Raw genomic sequence first — 18612 nt, 5'->3', positions numbered from 1 at the left:
CCGGGGGTGGGAAATACCAATATCTGACCTTTCACAGGAAAGTGACAGTTATAAAGGCTGTGGCCTTTCTGAAAGCCCCACAGACACCCTGGGATTAGATACTGGCATTGTTGGGTGTTTGGTGGACGGTCAAAGACCTTCGGAAATAAATATTGTAATATGAATCTTGATTGAGTTTAAATCGATCTGGTCGGTTTGGTCTGTAGGAATGTCATTATGCAAAAGGCATAACTTTTCCAAACGTAAATTAGTAAACCTTCATAATAATTTACGGCTCTAGATTAGAATGTTCTACAAATGATTTCTGTATTAAGGGATTTCCAACTTCTGTTCTTGAAAATGTTGCGTCCCAGTGAAGGTTTGATTCCCAACTGCAGATCGGTTTTAGAGAGAAGATATCTGAGATAAGTAATTACTTTTCAGAAATGGTTATTCCCCCCAGGGTGTCAAACTGAAGTGTATTGAGCAGCCAATTACCTCGAGTTATCTGGTTGCCAGGTATTTTATGTCCACACAGATTATGAGACTGGTTCGGTTGCAGGTACGCTGTTTGCTTATGCATTTTTTTGTAGCTGGTTTCTGGTTGCCAGGTAATGTTTTATAATTGTTTTCATATCCTGTGATGTTATTGAGTTTTTTAATATATTTTTTTTAACCTTTATATAATTAAGCTAGTCAGTTAAGAACAAATTCTTATTTACAATGACGGCCTACCCTTGTTATAACAAGAGTCTGGGGATTTATAGCTGTGCTTCTACTGACTGAATTACAGACTTTTTAGTACTGATGAGGTGCATTGGGTGATGTCTTGCATTGGGTGATGTCTTGCATTGGGTGATGTCTTGCTGATGTCTTGCATTGGGTGATGTCTTGCATTGGGTGATGTCTTGCTGATGTCTTGCTTGATTGAGATGGCTTTGCTGAAGGAGCTCAATCTGTTTCTCCCTCTAGAGTTGTCTGCTTCATCTCTCTCTCCCCAAATGAAAGTCAACCTGTATCAGCCACACATTCTCCTTCTGCAATTTACTCTGTGAAACTCGGAACGTTGTCTGAATGTAATAGTTTCTAACTCTTGATTGAAGTGTAAAACATGATGAAGTGGATTGGATGCTGCCCTTTATCACCTGCTGAAGAACGGGTGGGATTGCATTCGACCCACCACTTTTGTTATACATGACAGAGCATTCATTATTTGTCATGTCCTCTCTCTCTCTCTTTCTCTCTCTCCATCTATCTCCCTCTCCCTCTCTCTCTCTCTCCCTCTCCCTGTTCTGTGGTCTGGGGAAATGCATCATCAAGTTAGGAGGCTGCAGAATGCACAGAATAAAGCAGCAAGGATTGTTTTAAGGTGGAGATATGGTTCTTCTGTTGCAATCATGCGCAGTGTTCTTGGTTGGTCATCAATCGATAAGATAATTGAAAGGAACATGCTTATTTTATATCATAATATACATAATTTAAAATGGCCAAGTTCTATTCACAACAGTATTCAGTTGGTAAGAGACAGACATTCCATAAATACTAGGAATAGATTGTCCACCATCTATGCGTTGCCTAGACAGAAAAGAGAAATGGGCAAAATAACATTTTGATTTAGAGCAATAAAGAAATGTAATAAATTAACTGAGCAAGCCAGAAACCTTTCAATATATACATTTAAACATGATTTTAAAACAATTTAAATATAATAAATAGAAATGTTGTGGGACTATAGTAGATGAAGAATCAATGTTTTTTTAGATTGAGTATTTATTGGGTCATTATGTTAGTATGTTATGTATGTTTGTAACAGTGTGTTATATGTGGAAATGTGTTCGTATTCTAAATTGTATTTTAACATTTAATGACTCTTGGAAGATTAGTCCAAATGGGGACTAAAAGAGATCCAAATCAAATCAAATCCCTCCTCCCTCTCTTCCCTCTCTCTCTCAGGGCTGTCTATCCGTAGTGTGTGTTGGAGGGCAGACCGTATCCTGGCGGGGACACAGGACAGTGAGATCTTTGAGGTGATGGTACGGGACAGAGACAAGCCTCTGCTCATCATTCAGGGTCACTGTGAGGGAGAGCTATGGGCTCTGGACGTCCACCCCAAGAAACCGCTCGCTGTGACCGGCAGTGACGATCGATCTGTACGGTCAGTATTATCTCCAGCAGCTATGTAGCTCGTACATCAATTCCCTCAGGAGCATCTTTATAGACCCAGTAGTTATCACTCAGGCCAACATCTCTGTCCATTCTATTTTAATCCACCACTCCATCCAGACTTTTCATCTTAATCACATCCACTCAGTGAACCCTGACCCGCAGTACTACTCGTCCTGTTTGGTTCATTGGTTCTCCTCGCTCTCAGACAGCCCTTAGTTTGTAAGACACTGTTCTTCACATTTCTAACAGGGACAGTTATAGGCTAGTTCAGAGCTACCTATGGAGAAGACACAGTTTCAGCTTGTGCAGGGGACAGATCATGCATAATGAGGCCTCACGTCTGCTATCAGTAGAACTGGATCAGTCCCTCCACAACACACACACAGACCCACACAACCCTGCTCTACCAGGAGAGACAGAGCTCTCTGAGGGCCCAATCAAGGAGCCAATTAGTCTCTGTCTCACAGACACACATGCACACACATACACGCTCACGAGCCCGAGTGGACACACATGCGCACACACCATAATAAATACACACACATACACCTACTGCATCTCAGCAACTTAATTCAACTTAATTCAACTTAATTCAAGCCTTCACCCTGCAGCTGCAACTAGCTCATTAAAACTTCTGTCACTTCTGTCACTACTATTCATATAATTTTACTCTATTATGACTGTCTCTACAGAGGCAATGTTCATAGCTGAAACTGTGCTGATTGGTTACGAGTGTGTGTGTGTGTGTGTGTGTGTGTGTGTGTGTGTGTGTGTGTGTGTGTGTGTGTGTGTGTGTGTGTGTGTGTGTGTGTGTGTGTGTGTGTGTGTGTGTGTGTGTGTGTGTTTTCAGGTTGTGGAGCCTGGCAGACCACACCCTGATAGCCCGCTGTAACATGGAAGAGGCTGTCCGCAGTGTGGCCTTCAGTCACGATGGCTCTCAGCTTGCTCTTGGCATGAAGGACGGCTCCTTCACTGTGCTCCGAGTCAGGTATTGCTAACATCTTTAGTCCCTAGAGAATCTTCATTTGATCACCCGGTAGTTGCAGGAAATTCAAACTTGTAGTGTATTCAAGGTTTAAAAAGGCTTCTAAGATTTGTAATTTCCTTGATTTTATTGAAATGACGTGGAAACATTATTGATTCATCCAGTGTGTGCCCAGCAGGTTGAATTATGCCAAAGCTGGTGAAAGTACTTTCAGCATCAAACTCTTCAGATACATCTTGTACAGAAGGGCCATAAAGTTATGAAACCTAGCCTACAGTGGGCCAAAACCTCGGGTTTAAACAGTCCCATATTGAGATGCTGTATTCATCACTTAAAGCCTGATTGAAGGCCTCAGTTTAATTTACTCCCCAGCAGACCCAGTGTGCAGGCCTGCACTTTCCATTAAGTTATAGTAAATTGGTCCGCAGTGCTGTTAATCAATACGTTTTGAAGTGGCTAATCCCCACGCTGCACTTTGAAGTGAGCAGTGCTCCTGATTTGTATTCAGTCTATTAGAAATGAGTGAGCTTGCAGAAGCAGCTTTTTATGATTGGTTTGAATTTCTGTTGCCTAGGGCTATGTTGTATTATGCTGTATGGTTTTTACTGAGAGACGGTATGTTTAGAAGGGTTTGACTTGTTACTTTGACTTTTTATACACCTCATCGTTGGCTATAGCTGTTGGCTGATTATTGAGCCACATAGTGCACTGTATACCTTGATATTCCCCATAGGCTATTCCCTATAATTACTGTTCACCATATCTAATGGTTAGGAGTTTTTCAGGATAGGAGACACCCATCACTGGCACCATGATTAACAATTACAGCACGTTGTTAGAATATGAAGCCATACTGTCTAGCCATCCTGTGATTACATACTCCCCCCATCTAAAATGACCAGTCAAAAATGAGTTAATCAAGTCTGGGCTGGTAAAATTGCTTTTGCGTGGGAGCAGCAGGTGTGATAAGACTGTGGTGGTTTCATTGTAATGCCTCCTCCGCAGAGAGAAACAGTAGGAGGACGAGTCTAGTGGCGAGGCTGCCTCATTGTTTCAGCTGGCTTTACAAATAACAAGCAGAAGGTAGCACTGTGCATTACTGCTGGATTTCTTAAAATGCTACTAACGGGAGATTACTTTCATCTGCATATTGAAGCAAACTTGCTAGTAACGAAAAACCCACAAGAATAAACCAGCTGATTAGATGATGACTCGTTGTTGCCGAGTCACGTGATTATGACAGCTGACAGCTGCATCCAGGACCCAGTTTGGGAACCCCTGGGGTAAACGCAGCCTTAGAGTATAAGAATATAGAAGTAGAAGGCCTATATTTCATTAAAACGTTTAACTTTAAATAGCTAAATAATAATATAATCATTAATAATATAATAATATAATATATGCCATTTCAAATAACTTTATTAGCCTACATTTTAATTTGATAAAATATAGATGAGTTACATATTTCAAATAGGCACAGTACAATGATATTTTACCCCGATCTTGATAATAAATTACCATATCAGATCATTTTCTTTGAAAGACAGTATTTAATGCAGGGGTGCAACTTTCACATTTTTGTCCCACCCAGTTTTATCATTGGAATGTGATACAAAACGAGGCAACAGTGTGCTTTAGGACCATGCGGATGACGCCGAGCGGGGGTCCCCCCCCCACTGCGGATATCCCCCCCACTTCTAAAACCGAAGTTACGCCCCTGATTTAATGGATTACATCAACTGGAAACAAATGAAATAATGAGAGTAGGCTACACCAATAATATTTTTCCATTCATACAACATGTCGGATAATTGCCACAGTAGGTTTGCTGTGGTTAACAAGGAAATACTTATTTCAGTTGTGCAGAATTATTGTCAAATAGATCAATGGCCCGAGGTCTGCTTAAAACGTTGTTCCGATGATAATACCACCAGAGGGCGAACACATCTTCAAAGACTTTGGTAGCAAGGACTAAAGTAGCATTTCCCTAACTCTGTCCTTGGGAAAACCTGGACTAAATTCACGCTGACATCAGCTTTAGGGAGTGGTAATCAATAATGGTTCCAATTGAGATCAGCTCTGCGGAGGAATTTAGTGCGTATTGATGGTTTAGCGAGAGATCGGCTGATGATCATCTGGTGGCCATTGATGGTTGCAATTGGTCCATAATGACAATGAACGGATCCAGTCCATCTGCTACTGCTCACTGGCTGAGTTTACACAGGTAGCCCAATTGTGATATATTTTTCACTAATTTGACCACTCAGTTCAGCTCTGAAAAAGTTCCGATGTCAAAATATCTGTGATTGATCAAAAGACCAGAATTGGACTGCCTGTCTAAACAAAGCCACTAGGTAGACGGATGAGCTAGCCAGCCGGCCTCCTGTACAGAGCCGAGGGATTCACTCTTTTCTTTCTCTCTGTCTCTCTCCCTTTCTCTTTCTCTGTCTCCCCCTCTCCTCACTCTTTCTCTATTGCTGATTTGCTCTCTTTCTCTCTCTCTCTCTTCCCCTCCATCTCTCTTCCCTCCCTCTCATCCACCCTCCCACTCCCCTCTCTCCCAGGGACATGACGGAGGTGGTGCACATTAAAGACAGGAAGGAAGTGATTCATGAGATGAAGTTCTCTCCGGATGGCAGCTACCTGGCCGTGGGCTCTAATGACGGCCTGGTGGATGTGTACGCTGTGGCGCAGCGCTACAAGAAGGTGGGTGAGTGCAACAAGTCCTCCAGCTTCATCACCCACCTGGACTGGTCCATCGACAGCAAGTTCCTCCAGAGCAACGACGGGGCGGGAGAACGCCTCTTCTACAGGATGCCAAGTGAGTGAATCAACGCCACCGGTGAAAAAGCAAAGCTTCATAATGACCCTGTGTCTTTCCTCTGAACCAGGCTATGATAACCATGATATAACTTCTATTACCTCGACTTGCTGTGAACACAATCAGTGATTAAATCTGATGTTTCTTGTTTCCTTATCGGGATAAGATACATAAACAGATCGCACAGCAATCAGCTTGACAGTAAACAGCAATTAGGCCCATGAAGGTGGTTCACAGCTAGCTTATCGCCATGCCAAGCAATCTTACACAAACACCAGCAATCTTCAGATCACGTCCGGATTAAACATCCATCGACGTGATTATGCAATAGTTTCTTCTGATTCAGAGTGGCAGGTAGCCTAGTGCATAGAGCGGTGGGCCAGGAACTGAAAGGTCGCTGGTTTCGAATACCTGAGACGACAACCCAAATTGGCTCCAGGGGCGCTGTGCTACTATGGCTGACCCTGTAAAACAACACATTCCACTGCACCTACAGTACCAGTCAAAAGTTTGGACACATCTACTCATTCAAGAATTGTTTTGTATTTTTTACTATTTTCTACATTGTAGAATAATAGTGAAGACATCAAAACTATGAAATAGTAACCAAAAAAGTGTTAAACAAATCAAAATATATTTTATATTTGAGATTCTTCAAAGTAGCCACCCTTTTCCTTGATTACAGCTTTGCACACACATTCTCTCAACCAGCTTCATGAGGTAGTCACCTGGAATGCATTTCAATTAACAGGTGTGCTTTGTTAAAAGTTCATTTGTGGAATTTCCTTAATGTGTTTGAGCCAATCAGTTGTGTTGTGACAAGGTAGGGGTGGTATACAGAAGATAGCCCTATTTGGTAAAACAGCTCAAATAAGCAAAGAGAAACAACAGTCCATCATAACTTTAACATATGAAGGTCGGTCAATGTGGAAAATTTCAAGAACTTTGAAAGTTTCTTCAAGTGCAGTCGCCATCATGTCAGACCTTACAGTGAAATGCTTACTTACAAACCGTTAACCAACAATGCAGTTTGGAGAAAATACCTAAAAAAAAGTAAGAGATAAGAATGTCAAATAATTAAAGAGCAGCAGTAAATAACAATAGCAGGGCTACATACAGGGGGTACCGGTACAGAGTCAATGTGTGGTGTTGAGGTAAATGAGGTAAAATGTACATGTAGGTAGTGTTATTAAAGTGACTATGCATAGATAATAACAGCGAGTAGCAGCAGCGTAGAAGGGGGTTGGGGTGCAAATAGTCTGGGTAGCCATTTGATTAGCTGTTCAGGATTCTTATGGCTTGGGGGTAGAAGCTGTTTAAAAGCCTCTTGGACCTAGACTTGGTGCTCCAGTACCGCTTTCCGTGCGATAGCAGAGAGAACAGTCTATGACTAGGGTGGCAGGAGTCTTTGACAATTTTTCGGGCCTTCCTCTGACACCGCCTGGTATAGAGGTCCTGGATGGCAGGAAGCTTGACCCCAGGGATGTACTGGGCCATATGTATTACCCTCTGTAGTACCTTGCGGTCGGAGGCCGAGCAGTTGCCATACCAGGTAGTGATGCAACCCATCAGGATGCTCTCCATGGTGTAGCTGTAAAACCTTTTGAGGATCTGAGGACCCATGCCAAATCTTTTCAGTCTCCTGGAATAGGTTTTGTCGTGCCCTCTTCATGACTGTCTTGGTGTGCTTGGACTATGTTAGTTTGTTGGTGATGTGGACACCAAGGAACTTGAAGCTCTCGATCTGCTCCACTACAGCCCCGTCGATGAGAATGCCGATGTGAGTAAGACCTTTAAACAGGTCAACATTCACAAGGCCACAGGGCCAGACAGATTACCAGGACGTGTACTCCGAGCATGCGCTGACCAACTGGCAAGTGTCTTTACTGACATTTATCAACCTCTCTCTGTCTGAGTCTTTATTGCCAACATGTTTCAAGCAGACCACCATAGTTCCTGTGCCCAAGAAGACTAAGGTAACCTGCCTAAATGACTGGCACTAAAACCGCACTCAGTGAGCTGTATACCGCCATAAGCAAACAGGGAAACGCTCATCCAGAGGCGGCACTCTTAGTGGCCGGGGACTCACAGAACCGCCCCGTAGTACTCACGTCTGTAGCCATGAAATCCTTTGAAAGGCTGGTCATGGCTCACATCAACACCATTATCCCAGAAACCCTAGACCCACTCCAATTTGCATACCGCACCAACAGATCCACAGATGATGCAATTTCTATTGCACTCCACACTGCCCTTTCACTCCTAGACAAAATGAACACCAATGTGAGAATCCTATTCATTGACTACAGCTCAGCGTTCAACACCAATGTTATGATGAAACTGGTTCTCATGAGGACCGCCACTGGAAAGGAAGACCCAGAGTTACCTCTGCTGCAGAGGATAAGTTCATTAGAGTTACCAGCCTCAGAAATTGCAGCCAAAATAAATGCTTCACAGAGTAACAGATACATCTCAACATCAACTGGTCAGAGGAGACTGTGTGAATCAGGCCTTCATGGCCGAATTGCTGCAAAGAAACCACTACTAAAAGACACCAATAATAAGAAGAGACTTGCTTGGGCCAAGAAACACGAGCAATGGACATTAGACCGGTAGAAATCTGTCCTTTGGTCTGATGAGTCCAAATTTTTTATTTTTGTTTCCAACCACCGTGTCTTTGTGAGACATAGAGTAGGTGAACGGATGAACTCCACATGTGTGGTTCCCACCATGAAGCATGGAGGAAGAGGTGTGATGGTGTGGGGGTGACACTGTCAATTATTTATTTTGAATTCATGGCACACTTAACCAGCATGGCTCTCACAGCATTCTGCAGCGATACGCTATCCCATCTAGTTTGCACTTTGTGGGACTATCATTTGTTTTTCAATAGGACAATGATTCAACACATCTCCAGACTGTGTAAGGACAATTTGACCAATAAGGAGAGTAATGGAGTGCTGCATCAGATGACCTGGCCTCCACAATCACTCGACCTCAACACAATTGAGATGGTTTGGGATGAGTTGGAACTCCTTCAAGACTGATTGAAAAGCATTCCTCATAAAGCTGGTTGAGAGAATGCCAAGAGTGAGTAAAGCTATCATCAAGGCAAAGGGTGGCTACTTTGAAGAAGCTAAAATATAAAATGTATTTTTATTTGTTTAAAACGTTTTGGGTTGCTACTGTACATGATTCCATATGTGTTATGTCATAGTGTTGATATCTTCACTATTATTCTACAATGTAGAAAATTGTAAAAGAAAGAAAAACCTTTGAATGTGTCCAAACTTTTGGCTGGTACTGGACATGTATCTTTTTATTCAATGAATTTCCTTCCCAGATAGCTGCACAAGCCTTCCAGTCACGACATGACCACTGTCTGAAATTCTAGACCAGTGGTTCCCAAACTTTGTATAGTCCCATACCCTTTCAAGCATTCAACCTCCAGTTTCGTACCACCTCTAGCACTCTCAAATGTTGTTTTTTGCCATCATTGTAAGCCTGCCACACACACACTATACGATACATTTATTAATCATAACAATGAGTGTGAGTTTTTGTCACAACTTGGCTCGTAGGAAGTGACAAAGAGCTCTTATAGGAACAGGACACAAATAATAATATAATACTAATCAATAATTTTACTCTTTATTTAGCCATCTTACATATAAAACTTTATTTGTTAATCAAAAATGGTAAATAACTCACCACAGGTTAATATGAAGGGTGTGTTTGAAAGGATGCCCATAACTCTGCAATGTTGGGTTGTATTGGAGAGAGTCTCAGTCTTAAATCATTTTCTACACACAGTCTGTGGCTGTATTTAGTTTCATGCTAGTGAGTGCCGAGAAACCACTCTCGCATAGGTACGAGGTTGCAAAGGGCATCAGTGTCTTAACATCGCGATTTGCCAAAGCAGTATACTCTGAGCGCAGCCCAATCTAGAAATCTGGCAGTGGCTTCTGATTAAATTCAATTTTCACAGAACCGCTTGTTGCAATTTCAACAATTTCAACAATTTCTCTTGTTCAGATATTGGTAAGTGGACTGGAGGCAGGGCATGAAAGGGATAATGAATCCAGTTGTTTGTGTCATCCATGAAAGTACCTGCGTAATTGCGCACCCAATTCACTCAGGTGCTTCGCTATGTCACATTTGACATTGTCCGTAAGCTTGAGTTCGTTTGCACAAAAAAAAATATACAATGATGGAAAGACCTGTGTGTTGTCCTTGTTAATGCAGACAGAGAAGAGCTCCAACTTCTTCATCAAAGCCTCAATTTTGTCCCGCACATTCAGTATAGTTGCGGAGAGTCCCTGTAATCCTAGATACAGATCATTCAGGTGAGAAAAAACATCCCCCAGATAGGCCAGTCATGTGAGAAACTCGTCATCATGCAAGCGGTCAGACAAGTTAACATTAATGGCAGTAAAGAACTTTAAGCTCATCTCTCAATTCAAGAAAACATGTCAATACTTTTCCCCTTGATAAACAGCGCACTTCTGTATGTTGTACACGCGTTACATGGTCGCTGCCCATATCAAGGGTGGCCTAGTGGTTAGAGCGTTGGACTAGTAACCGAAAGGTTGCAAGTTCAAAACCCCGAGCTGATAAGGTACAAATTGAAAATAAGAATTTCTTCTTAACTGACTTGCCTAAAATAAAAATCATTGCATATTTCAGAAAATACACCAGAGTTCAGGGGCCATTGTCACTGTAGTGTCCAAAACCTCTTTCAAGCTGTCAGACATTCCTTTGGCAGTAAGAGACTCTCGGTAGAAGCTGCAGTGTACCCAAGTGGCGTCTGGAGCAACTGCTTGTACCCGCGTTACCACTCCACTATGTCTCCCTGTCATGACTTTTGCACCATCAATACAGATACCAACACATCTTGAATTAAGAATTAAGTCCTCCACAATAGTATGTGGCTTGCCTCTCCTAGCCACTCAGTAGCTCACCATATAAGACGCTTCTAGCCCCTTCTTATTAATGGTATCTGTTGCTTTTATACATGTCTTACTACTCGAAAGTTGTCTTAATCCTCGCTCAAAAAACCCCTGTCGCTTATTTTTGACATTGGCATGTTTTGTTCCTAAATGTCTGCTCAAGAGTTGTGAGATAGTACTTTTGCACATATAATACACTGTGTCTGAGGAAAGGCACTACTCCCAATATAAGTGAACCCCAAATCAAAGTAGTTCTCATCATATTTGTGCCTGTTCGGTGCATTCCCAGGCAAGGGGGCAGTAACTCTTCGGCTGCATCAGATTCACAACTGTCAGTGTCCATGCTAGCTGGGCTAACAACAAATGTAGAATTACTGACGCTAGCATTGGATGTGCTCGTGGAAGCAGAACAACTTGTGTCGTCGACAGGTGCGGGTGTAGTACTGCTAGTAGTAGTGGTACTATCAGTAGAGCTGGTGTGTGTCTCTATGGACACAGGCCTTACTTTTTTTACCATTTATCAATTTTCGAGCAAACGGAAGGAGGAGCAGGTACGTTTGGCTACATACGGACCGTTAGTGGAATTCCAGCGAGAGAGTAACGGTAAATGTGATTGGATGTTAATTATTTGACTAGGCTACCTGTATTTGACATTGTGTTGTTATTTCGCTGAACACTAGATGGTTTAATTGTATTTTTGGCAGTGAAATGAGGCTACTCAGGTGAGAAAAAAAACCTCACACAAATGTAGAGCCCCGTTGGAAAATATGAATGGACTGTTTGAAAATTTGAGGAAATGTTTTTTTGAAATGTGAAATATTTTTTTGAAACATTTTTATTTGGCGTACCCCGGACGGCAATGCTCTAGACAGCTGCACAAACCTCCCAGTCACTACATAACCACTGTCTGCACACACACATGCTTTCCTGCTCAGCTTACTCTATGTGTTTGGAGAGCTGTGAGAAAAACCCTGTCCTAGTGGGTGACTCAGTATTGCTCCAGGGTGTTTAGTGTCAGCAGACAGACAGGCTGTCTACACTGACTATCAGGAGTGCAACAGGTGACACTGCTGAGCAGACATGGGTGAGAGAAATAGAGTTTGGTTGCACTTACATTTTTACTGTACATTTTCCTGGTAATTACTAGGAAAAATATTTGATATCAATGGGTATTTATTGTCCTCAAACATTACCTCAACGTTACCTCAATGTGCCTTTGTGTTTGTTGCTTCACCTGATGCATTATTTTGCAATTATGAAAACCAAGGAAATATTCTCTTAGAAAGTCAATTAGTTACATTAATAAATCGAGTTTTGAAGCATGGTAGATTTTCTCATTTCACTTGTACCATAGGGATGATAGATTACTCCTTCCCTGAGGGTTAGACTAACAAACCGCATGTACACACACACACACACGCACGCATGCACACCGACAAGAACACTGGCAAGCTGAGAATCCTAATTAAAAAAGGAACTCCGCAGGTGATCCCAGCTTTGGACAGAAAAGAGCTTCCAGTTTTAGGCTTTGTTTACATTTCTATTTGGTTTAACTTATACATCAATAGCTGAGATGCATAAAGATGGTGGCTGTTATGTACTTACTACAAATTCCTGGTTTTGCTACAGTAAGTTCACTGTATTGTACATTACTCTCCCTTACTCTTTTTTTGGATGTACAGTATCAGTCGAACGTTTGGGCATACCTACACATTCAAGGGTTTTTCTTTATTTTCAGACATCAAAACTATGAAATAACATATATGGAATTATATAGTAACCAAAAAAGTGACAAACAAATAAAAAAATAGATTTTATATTTGAGATTCTTCACACTCTTGGCATTCCCTCAACCAGCTTCATGAGGTAGTCACCTGGAATGCATTTCAATTAACAGGTGTGCCTTGTTAAAAGTTAATTTGTGGAATTCGTGGTATCCAATTATTAGTCATTACTGTCTTGTCTCATCGCTACAACTCCCATACAGGCTCGGGAGAGAAAGGTCGAGAGTCATGCGTCCTCTGAAACACAACCCAACCGCACTGCTTCTTAACACAGCACGCATCCAACCCAGAAGCCAGCTGCACCAATGTGTCAGAGGAAACACCATACACCTAGCGACCTGGTCAGCGTGCACTGCACCCGACCCGCCACAGGAGTCACTAGTGCACGATGAGACAAGGATATTCCTTCCGGCCAAAACCTCCCTAACGCGGACAACGCTAGGCCAACTGTGCGTCGCCCCATGGACGGCCGGCTGCAACAGAGCCTGGGCTCGAACCCAGAGTCTCTGGTGGCACAGCTGCCTTAGACCACTGCGCCACCCAGGAGGCCGCTGGAATTTCCTTCTTAATGCATTTGAGCCAATCAGTTGTGTTGTGACAAGGTAGGGGTGGTATACAGAAGATAGCCCTATTTGGTAAAAGAGAAACGACAGTCCAACATTACTTTAACACATGAAGGTCAGTCAATGTGGAACATTTCAAAAACGTTGAAGTTTCTTCAAGTGCAGTCGCAAAAACCATCAAGCACTATGATGAAACTGGCCCTCATGAGGGCTGGCACAGGAAAGGAAGACCCAGAGTTACCACTGCTGCAGAGGATAAGTTCATTAGAGTTACCAGCCTCAGAAATTGCAGACCAAATCAATTCTTCACAGAGTTCAAGTAACAGACACATCTCAACATCAACTGTTCAGAGGAGACTGTGTGAATCAGGCCTTCATGGTCGAATTGCTGCAAAGAAACCACTACTAAAAGACACCGATAATAAGAAGAGACTTGCTTGGGCCAAGAAACACGGGCAATGGATATTAGACCGGTATAAATCTGTCCTTTGGTCTGATGATTCCATATGTGGTATTTCATAGTTTTGATGTCTTCACTATTATTCTACAATGTAGAAAATAGTTTTAAAAAATTAAGAAAAACCCTTGAATGAGTAGGTGTGTCCAAACTTTTGACTGGTACTGTATATTAGAACAGTATACATGATCCCAATTTTAGCTTCAAGATGCTGTCAATTTGAAAAACCAGGAAGTAAATTGTGCTGATATGGCATATTGAACCATGTCACACGCCGTAGTTTAAAACGTCAATGGATAGTGCAAAAACAATGACGTCAAATCTGAATTCTGCCATCTTTGTGCATGTTCACCATTAATACAGGAACAGAGGCTGTGTGCCTTAACACTTTCACTCATTTTTGTCATCTTTACTTGTTTATTTCATGTCTTTTAGTTCTGACTAAGAACCTTAGCAGCGAGGTTAGTAGAGCTTTAACATAGTCACCATTATTTTAAAGTGTGATTATTTATGCAGAACAAACTGGTTTTACCTGTAAGATTCTGCCCATTTTAGTCCTCCATCCTGTTTTTCTCCCTTGAAGTTGGGAAGCACCTGACCACTAAGGAGGAGGTAAAAGGGATCCACTGGAGCTCGTGGACGAGTGTGATTGGTCCAGAGGTGAGTGGGATCTGGCCCAAGTACACCAACATCAGTGACGTAAACTCTGTGGACGCCAACTACTGCAGCGCTGTGCTGGTTGCTGGAGATGACTTTGGCCTGGTCAAACTGTTCCGCTTCCCCTGCCTAAAGAAAGGTCAGTAATTATTTTTGCAAATATACAATGTTGAGAGAAGGAATTATGTTGAACACGCCCCTTCTCTCATTTCACTTTGACTAGTTTTTCTATGCCTGATGTTGTGCACAGGGGCAAAATTCAAAAAGTACATTGGCCACTCGGCCCACGTGACCAACGTGCACTGGTCTCACGACCTGCAGTGGGTGTTGACTACCGGCGGGTCCGACCATTCTGTGTTCCAGTGGAAGTTCCTGCCTGAGGGCATCATGAATGGAGGACTGGAGACCAGTATACCACAAGGTACAGTATACTGAGAGAATAAAACATTAAAAACGCCTTCCTAATATTGAGTTTCACCCCATCCCTTTTGCCCTCAGAACAGCCTCAATTCGTTGGGCATGGATTGTTTTATACACTCAGTGTAAACTCAGAGGAACCTGGGGGTTTGAAATGTTTATGAATGTACTGTATGGTTCTATTGAGAGGCCCCATATGGTCATGTAGAGCTGGTGCTGAAGTATTCTTGGGTAGATTTGTGTCTGAGCTATATGATTCAATGTACCTCACAACAGTGGTTAGGGGAGTGACTACTGTACACAATATTCATGATCTTGTCAAAAGCCAATGTAATGAGTGATTGTTGCACCAGTGAAAATCTGTTTCCTTGCTGTCTCCTGGTATCGGTTCCCTCTAGATGGCCATGCAGACTCCAACAGTGAGGAGTCTGACTCTGATGTGTCTGATGTCCCGGAGCTGGACTCTGATATCGAGCAAGAGACCCAGATCAACTACGACCGACAGGTGGGTGTGTGGAGCTCACAGACACTGGAGGGAGTGCTATATGGGTCAGACAGAGAGTGGGTGATATCAGGTTTAGAGATGATACACCACGTGAGGGACACTGACAAAGTTCTATAACAGATGCCTTACATTGATGCTGCATTTGAGGTAGAGAGAGAATGAGTGTCAGTACAGGTGTCAGATCCTAATTTGACCAGTTTGGTCACTGTTGCAAAATAATCCTGATTATAAAAAATACAGTGCCTTGCGAAAGTATTCGGCCCCCTTGAACTTTGCGACCTTTTACCACATTTCAGGCTTCAAACATAAAGATATAAAACTGTATTTTTTTGTGAAGAATCAACAACAAGTGGGACACAATCATGAAGTGGAACGACATTTATTGGATATTTCAAACTTTTTTAACAAATCAAAAACTGAAAAATTGGACGTGCAAAATTATTCAGCCCCTTTACTTTCAGTGCAGCAAACTCTCTCCAGAAGTTCAGTGAGGATCTCTGAATGATCCAATGTTGACCTAAATGACTAATGATGATAAATACAATCCACCTGTGTGTAATCAAGTCTCCGTATAAATGCACCTGCACTGTGATAGTCTCAGAGGTCCGTTAAAAGCGCAGAGAGCATCATGAAGAACAAGGAACACACCAGGCAGGTCCGAGATACTGTTGTGAAGAAGTTTAAAGCCGGATTTGGATACAAAAAGATTTCCCAAGCTTTAAACATCCCAAGGAGCACTGTGCAAGCGATAATATTGAAATGGAAGGAGTATCAGACCACTGCAAATCTACCAAGACCTGGCCGTCCCTCTAAACTTTCAGCTCATACAAGGAGGAGACTGATCAGAGATGCAGCCAAGAGGCCCATGATCACTCTGGATGAACTGCAGAGATCTACAGCTGAGGTGGGAGACTCTGTCCATAGGACAACAATCAGTCGTATATTGCACAAATCTGGCCTTTATGGAAGAGTGGCAAGAAGAAAGCCATTTCTTAAAGATATCCATAAAAAGTGTCATTTAGAGTTTGCCACAAGCCACCTGGGAGACACACCAAACATGTGGAAGAAGGTGCTCTGGTCAGATGAAACCAAAATTGAACTTTTTGGCAACAATGCAAAACGTTATGTTTGGCGTAAAAGCAACACAGCTCATCACCCTAAACACACCATCCCCACTGTCAAACATGGTGGTGGCAGCATCATGGTTTGGGCCTGCTTTTCTTCAGCAGGGACAGGGAAGATGGTTAAAATTGATAGGAAGATGGATGGAGCCAAATACAGGACCATTCTGGAAGAAAACCTGATGGAGTCTGCAAAAGTCCTGAGACTGGGACGGAGATTTGTCTTCCAACAAGACAATGATCCAAAACATAAAGCAAAATCTACAATGGAATGGTTCAAAAATAAACATATCCAGGTGTTAGAATGGCCAAGTCAAAGTCCAGACCTGAATCCAATTGAGAATCTGTGGAAAGAACTGAAAACTGCTGTTCACAAATGCTCTCCATCCAACCTCACTGAGCTCGAGCTGTTTTGCAAGGAGGAATGGAAAAAAAATTCAGTCTCTCGATGTGCAAAACTGATAGAGACAGACCCCAAGCGACTTTCAGCTGTAATCGCAGCAAAAGGTGGCGCTACAAAGTATTAACTTAAGGGGGCTGAATAATTTTGCACGCCCAATTTTTCAGTTTTTGATTTGTTAAAAAAGTTTGAAATATCCAATTAATGTCGTTCCACTTCATGATTGTGTCCCACTTGTTGTTGATTCTTCACAAAAAAATACAGTTTTATATCTTTATGTTTGAAGCCTGAAATGTGGCAAAAGGTCGCAAAGTTCAAGGGGGCCGAATACTTTCGCAAGACACTGTAAGTGATACTTTCTAATGGGGAAAATGTGTTTTGATAGACTACAGTAGACAAGTTTAAGTGTAAACTCTAGTGAGGAAAAGAGAACTGTGGGTTTTCAGTGTTTTTTATAATGTAAATCACACGGCGCATTTTAACTTCCTGCAGCACATGAAAATTGTGACAACAGAGTGATCCAATAAAGATAATTACATATCTATTTGAGAATGACAGTTGAATAAGAGGAGAATATGCCCCCATTATAAAATGCTGTCAGAAAGAGAGAGAGACGACCACACACTACTCAAGGCCCAAACAATACCCTGTTAAAATACCCTCCAGTTGTCACGGTTCATGAATCCACTGCCTCTCTCTCTCTCTCTCTCTCTCTCTCTCCAGTGTTTGTGTGGGCGTGGTTTCCCAATCTCGGCCTGATTGTCTGCGCCAGCTGGAACCACTTATCTTCCCTTTATATGTTCTGTTACCAGTGTTTCTTGTTGTCAGATCGTTGTTTCTTCTCTGAGGTTGTGTCGTGTGTCCGTGCTCTTCTCTTGTGTGGATTATCTGCTGTGCTCCTTCCTACTCATCCGGACACACTCCCCTGGTTTTCTCAGCACGTTATGATCGGAAGATGCACCCGAGTTCCTGGGTCGGATTCCTTCTGAGTACAGTCTGTCTGTCATGTTGCTGCTGTGAACTACATTCATTAAAACCATCGTTGCTTGCATCTTGCATCCGCCTCTGTGTTGTAACACCAGTAAGTTGAGAGAGAGTCAATTGTTAGAACACCAACACCAGTCAGTGTTATCTGGATTGGAATAGCCCATGTTAGTCAGGATGCCTCCAGCCATGATCTAGGATCCTGAGAAGTCATGAAAGTCAATCAAGGTACCAAGTGGAGATATTCTGATATTGATTAATGTGAGCAGAGCGAGGCAGACGGAAGGGGAAATAAGATATTCAAATAGGCTCCTCTCAGCGGCTTTGTATGGGCTCAGCGCTGACTGAGGCTCTATTTTGTCGGAGAACGGCTGGGTTGTCATAGCATCCTTCATAAGCCTTATCTCCACTGACAGCTGGGTCTGCATCTGGTGGCCTGACGGTGCGGGTTGGTGCCACACGTAGCGCTGCTGGTTTGTGCCACACTCAGCGCTGCCATATGTTCTCTGGAGATACCCAGCCGTCGGCGCCCGCACTGCTTCAAGACAGAACAATGAGTTGCCTGTTTAAAGTTTCAACAGTGGGGACAAAATATTATTTTCTCTGCTTCTCTTAAGATGTAATTTTATTCAGATGTAATTTTAGTCCTCATGTAATACTTGTTTAGTAGGTTGCATTTGATATCATTATTTGGTGGGTCCTATATCAGCCAGACAGTGGAGGATAGCAGGTTGACAGATGATGCACAATATGCGGGACTGTTGTTCCAGGTGTATGTAGAGAACTGTGTGTTGTTGTTACAGGAGGACAGTGTGTGATTTATA

General features: G+C 42.5%; 1 protein-coding gene across 1 annotated transcript in view; it reads left to right on the top strand.

Moving 5' to 3' along the window:
• Positions 1 to 18612, top strand: part of LOC135511121 (echinoderm microtubule-associated protein-like 6) — a 128638-nt gene that overhangs the window by 34830 nt on the left and 75196 nt on the right. The window contains exons 8-13 of the mRNA XM_064932675.1: positions 1933 to 2134; positions 2996 to 3133; positions 5695 to 5951; positions 14288 to 14500; positions 14612 to 14782; positions 15177 to 15283. Of these exons, the coding sequence (XP_064788747.1) occupies positions 1933 to 2134; positions 2996 to 3133; positions 5695 to 5951; positions 14288 to 14500; positions 14612 to 14782; positions 15177 to 15283 (1088 nt within the window). The remainder of the gene's footprint in view (positions 1 to 1932; positions 2135 to 2995; positions 3134 to 5694; positions 5952 to 14287; positions 14501 to 14611; positions 14783 to 15176; positions 15284 to 18612) is intronic.

Source organism: Oncorhynchus masou, chromosome 23 (assembly GCF_036934945.1).
Source record: "Oncorhynchus masou masou isolate Uvic2021 chromosome 23, UVic_Omas_1.1, whole genome shotgun sequence".
Taxonomy (NCBI): domain Eukaryota; kingdom Metazoa; phylum Chordata; class Actinopteri; order Salmoniformes; family Salmonidae; genus Oncorhynchus; species Oncorhynchus masou.
The sequence above is the reverse complement of the archived record's forward strand: the minus strand, read 5'-3'. Positions and strand labels throughout refer to the sequence as shown.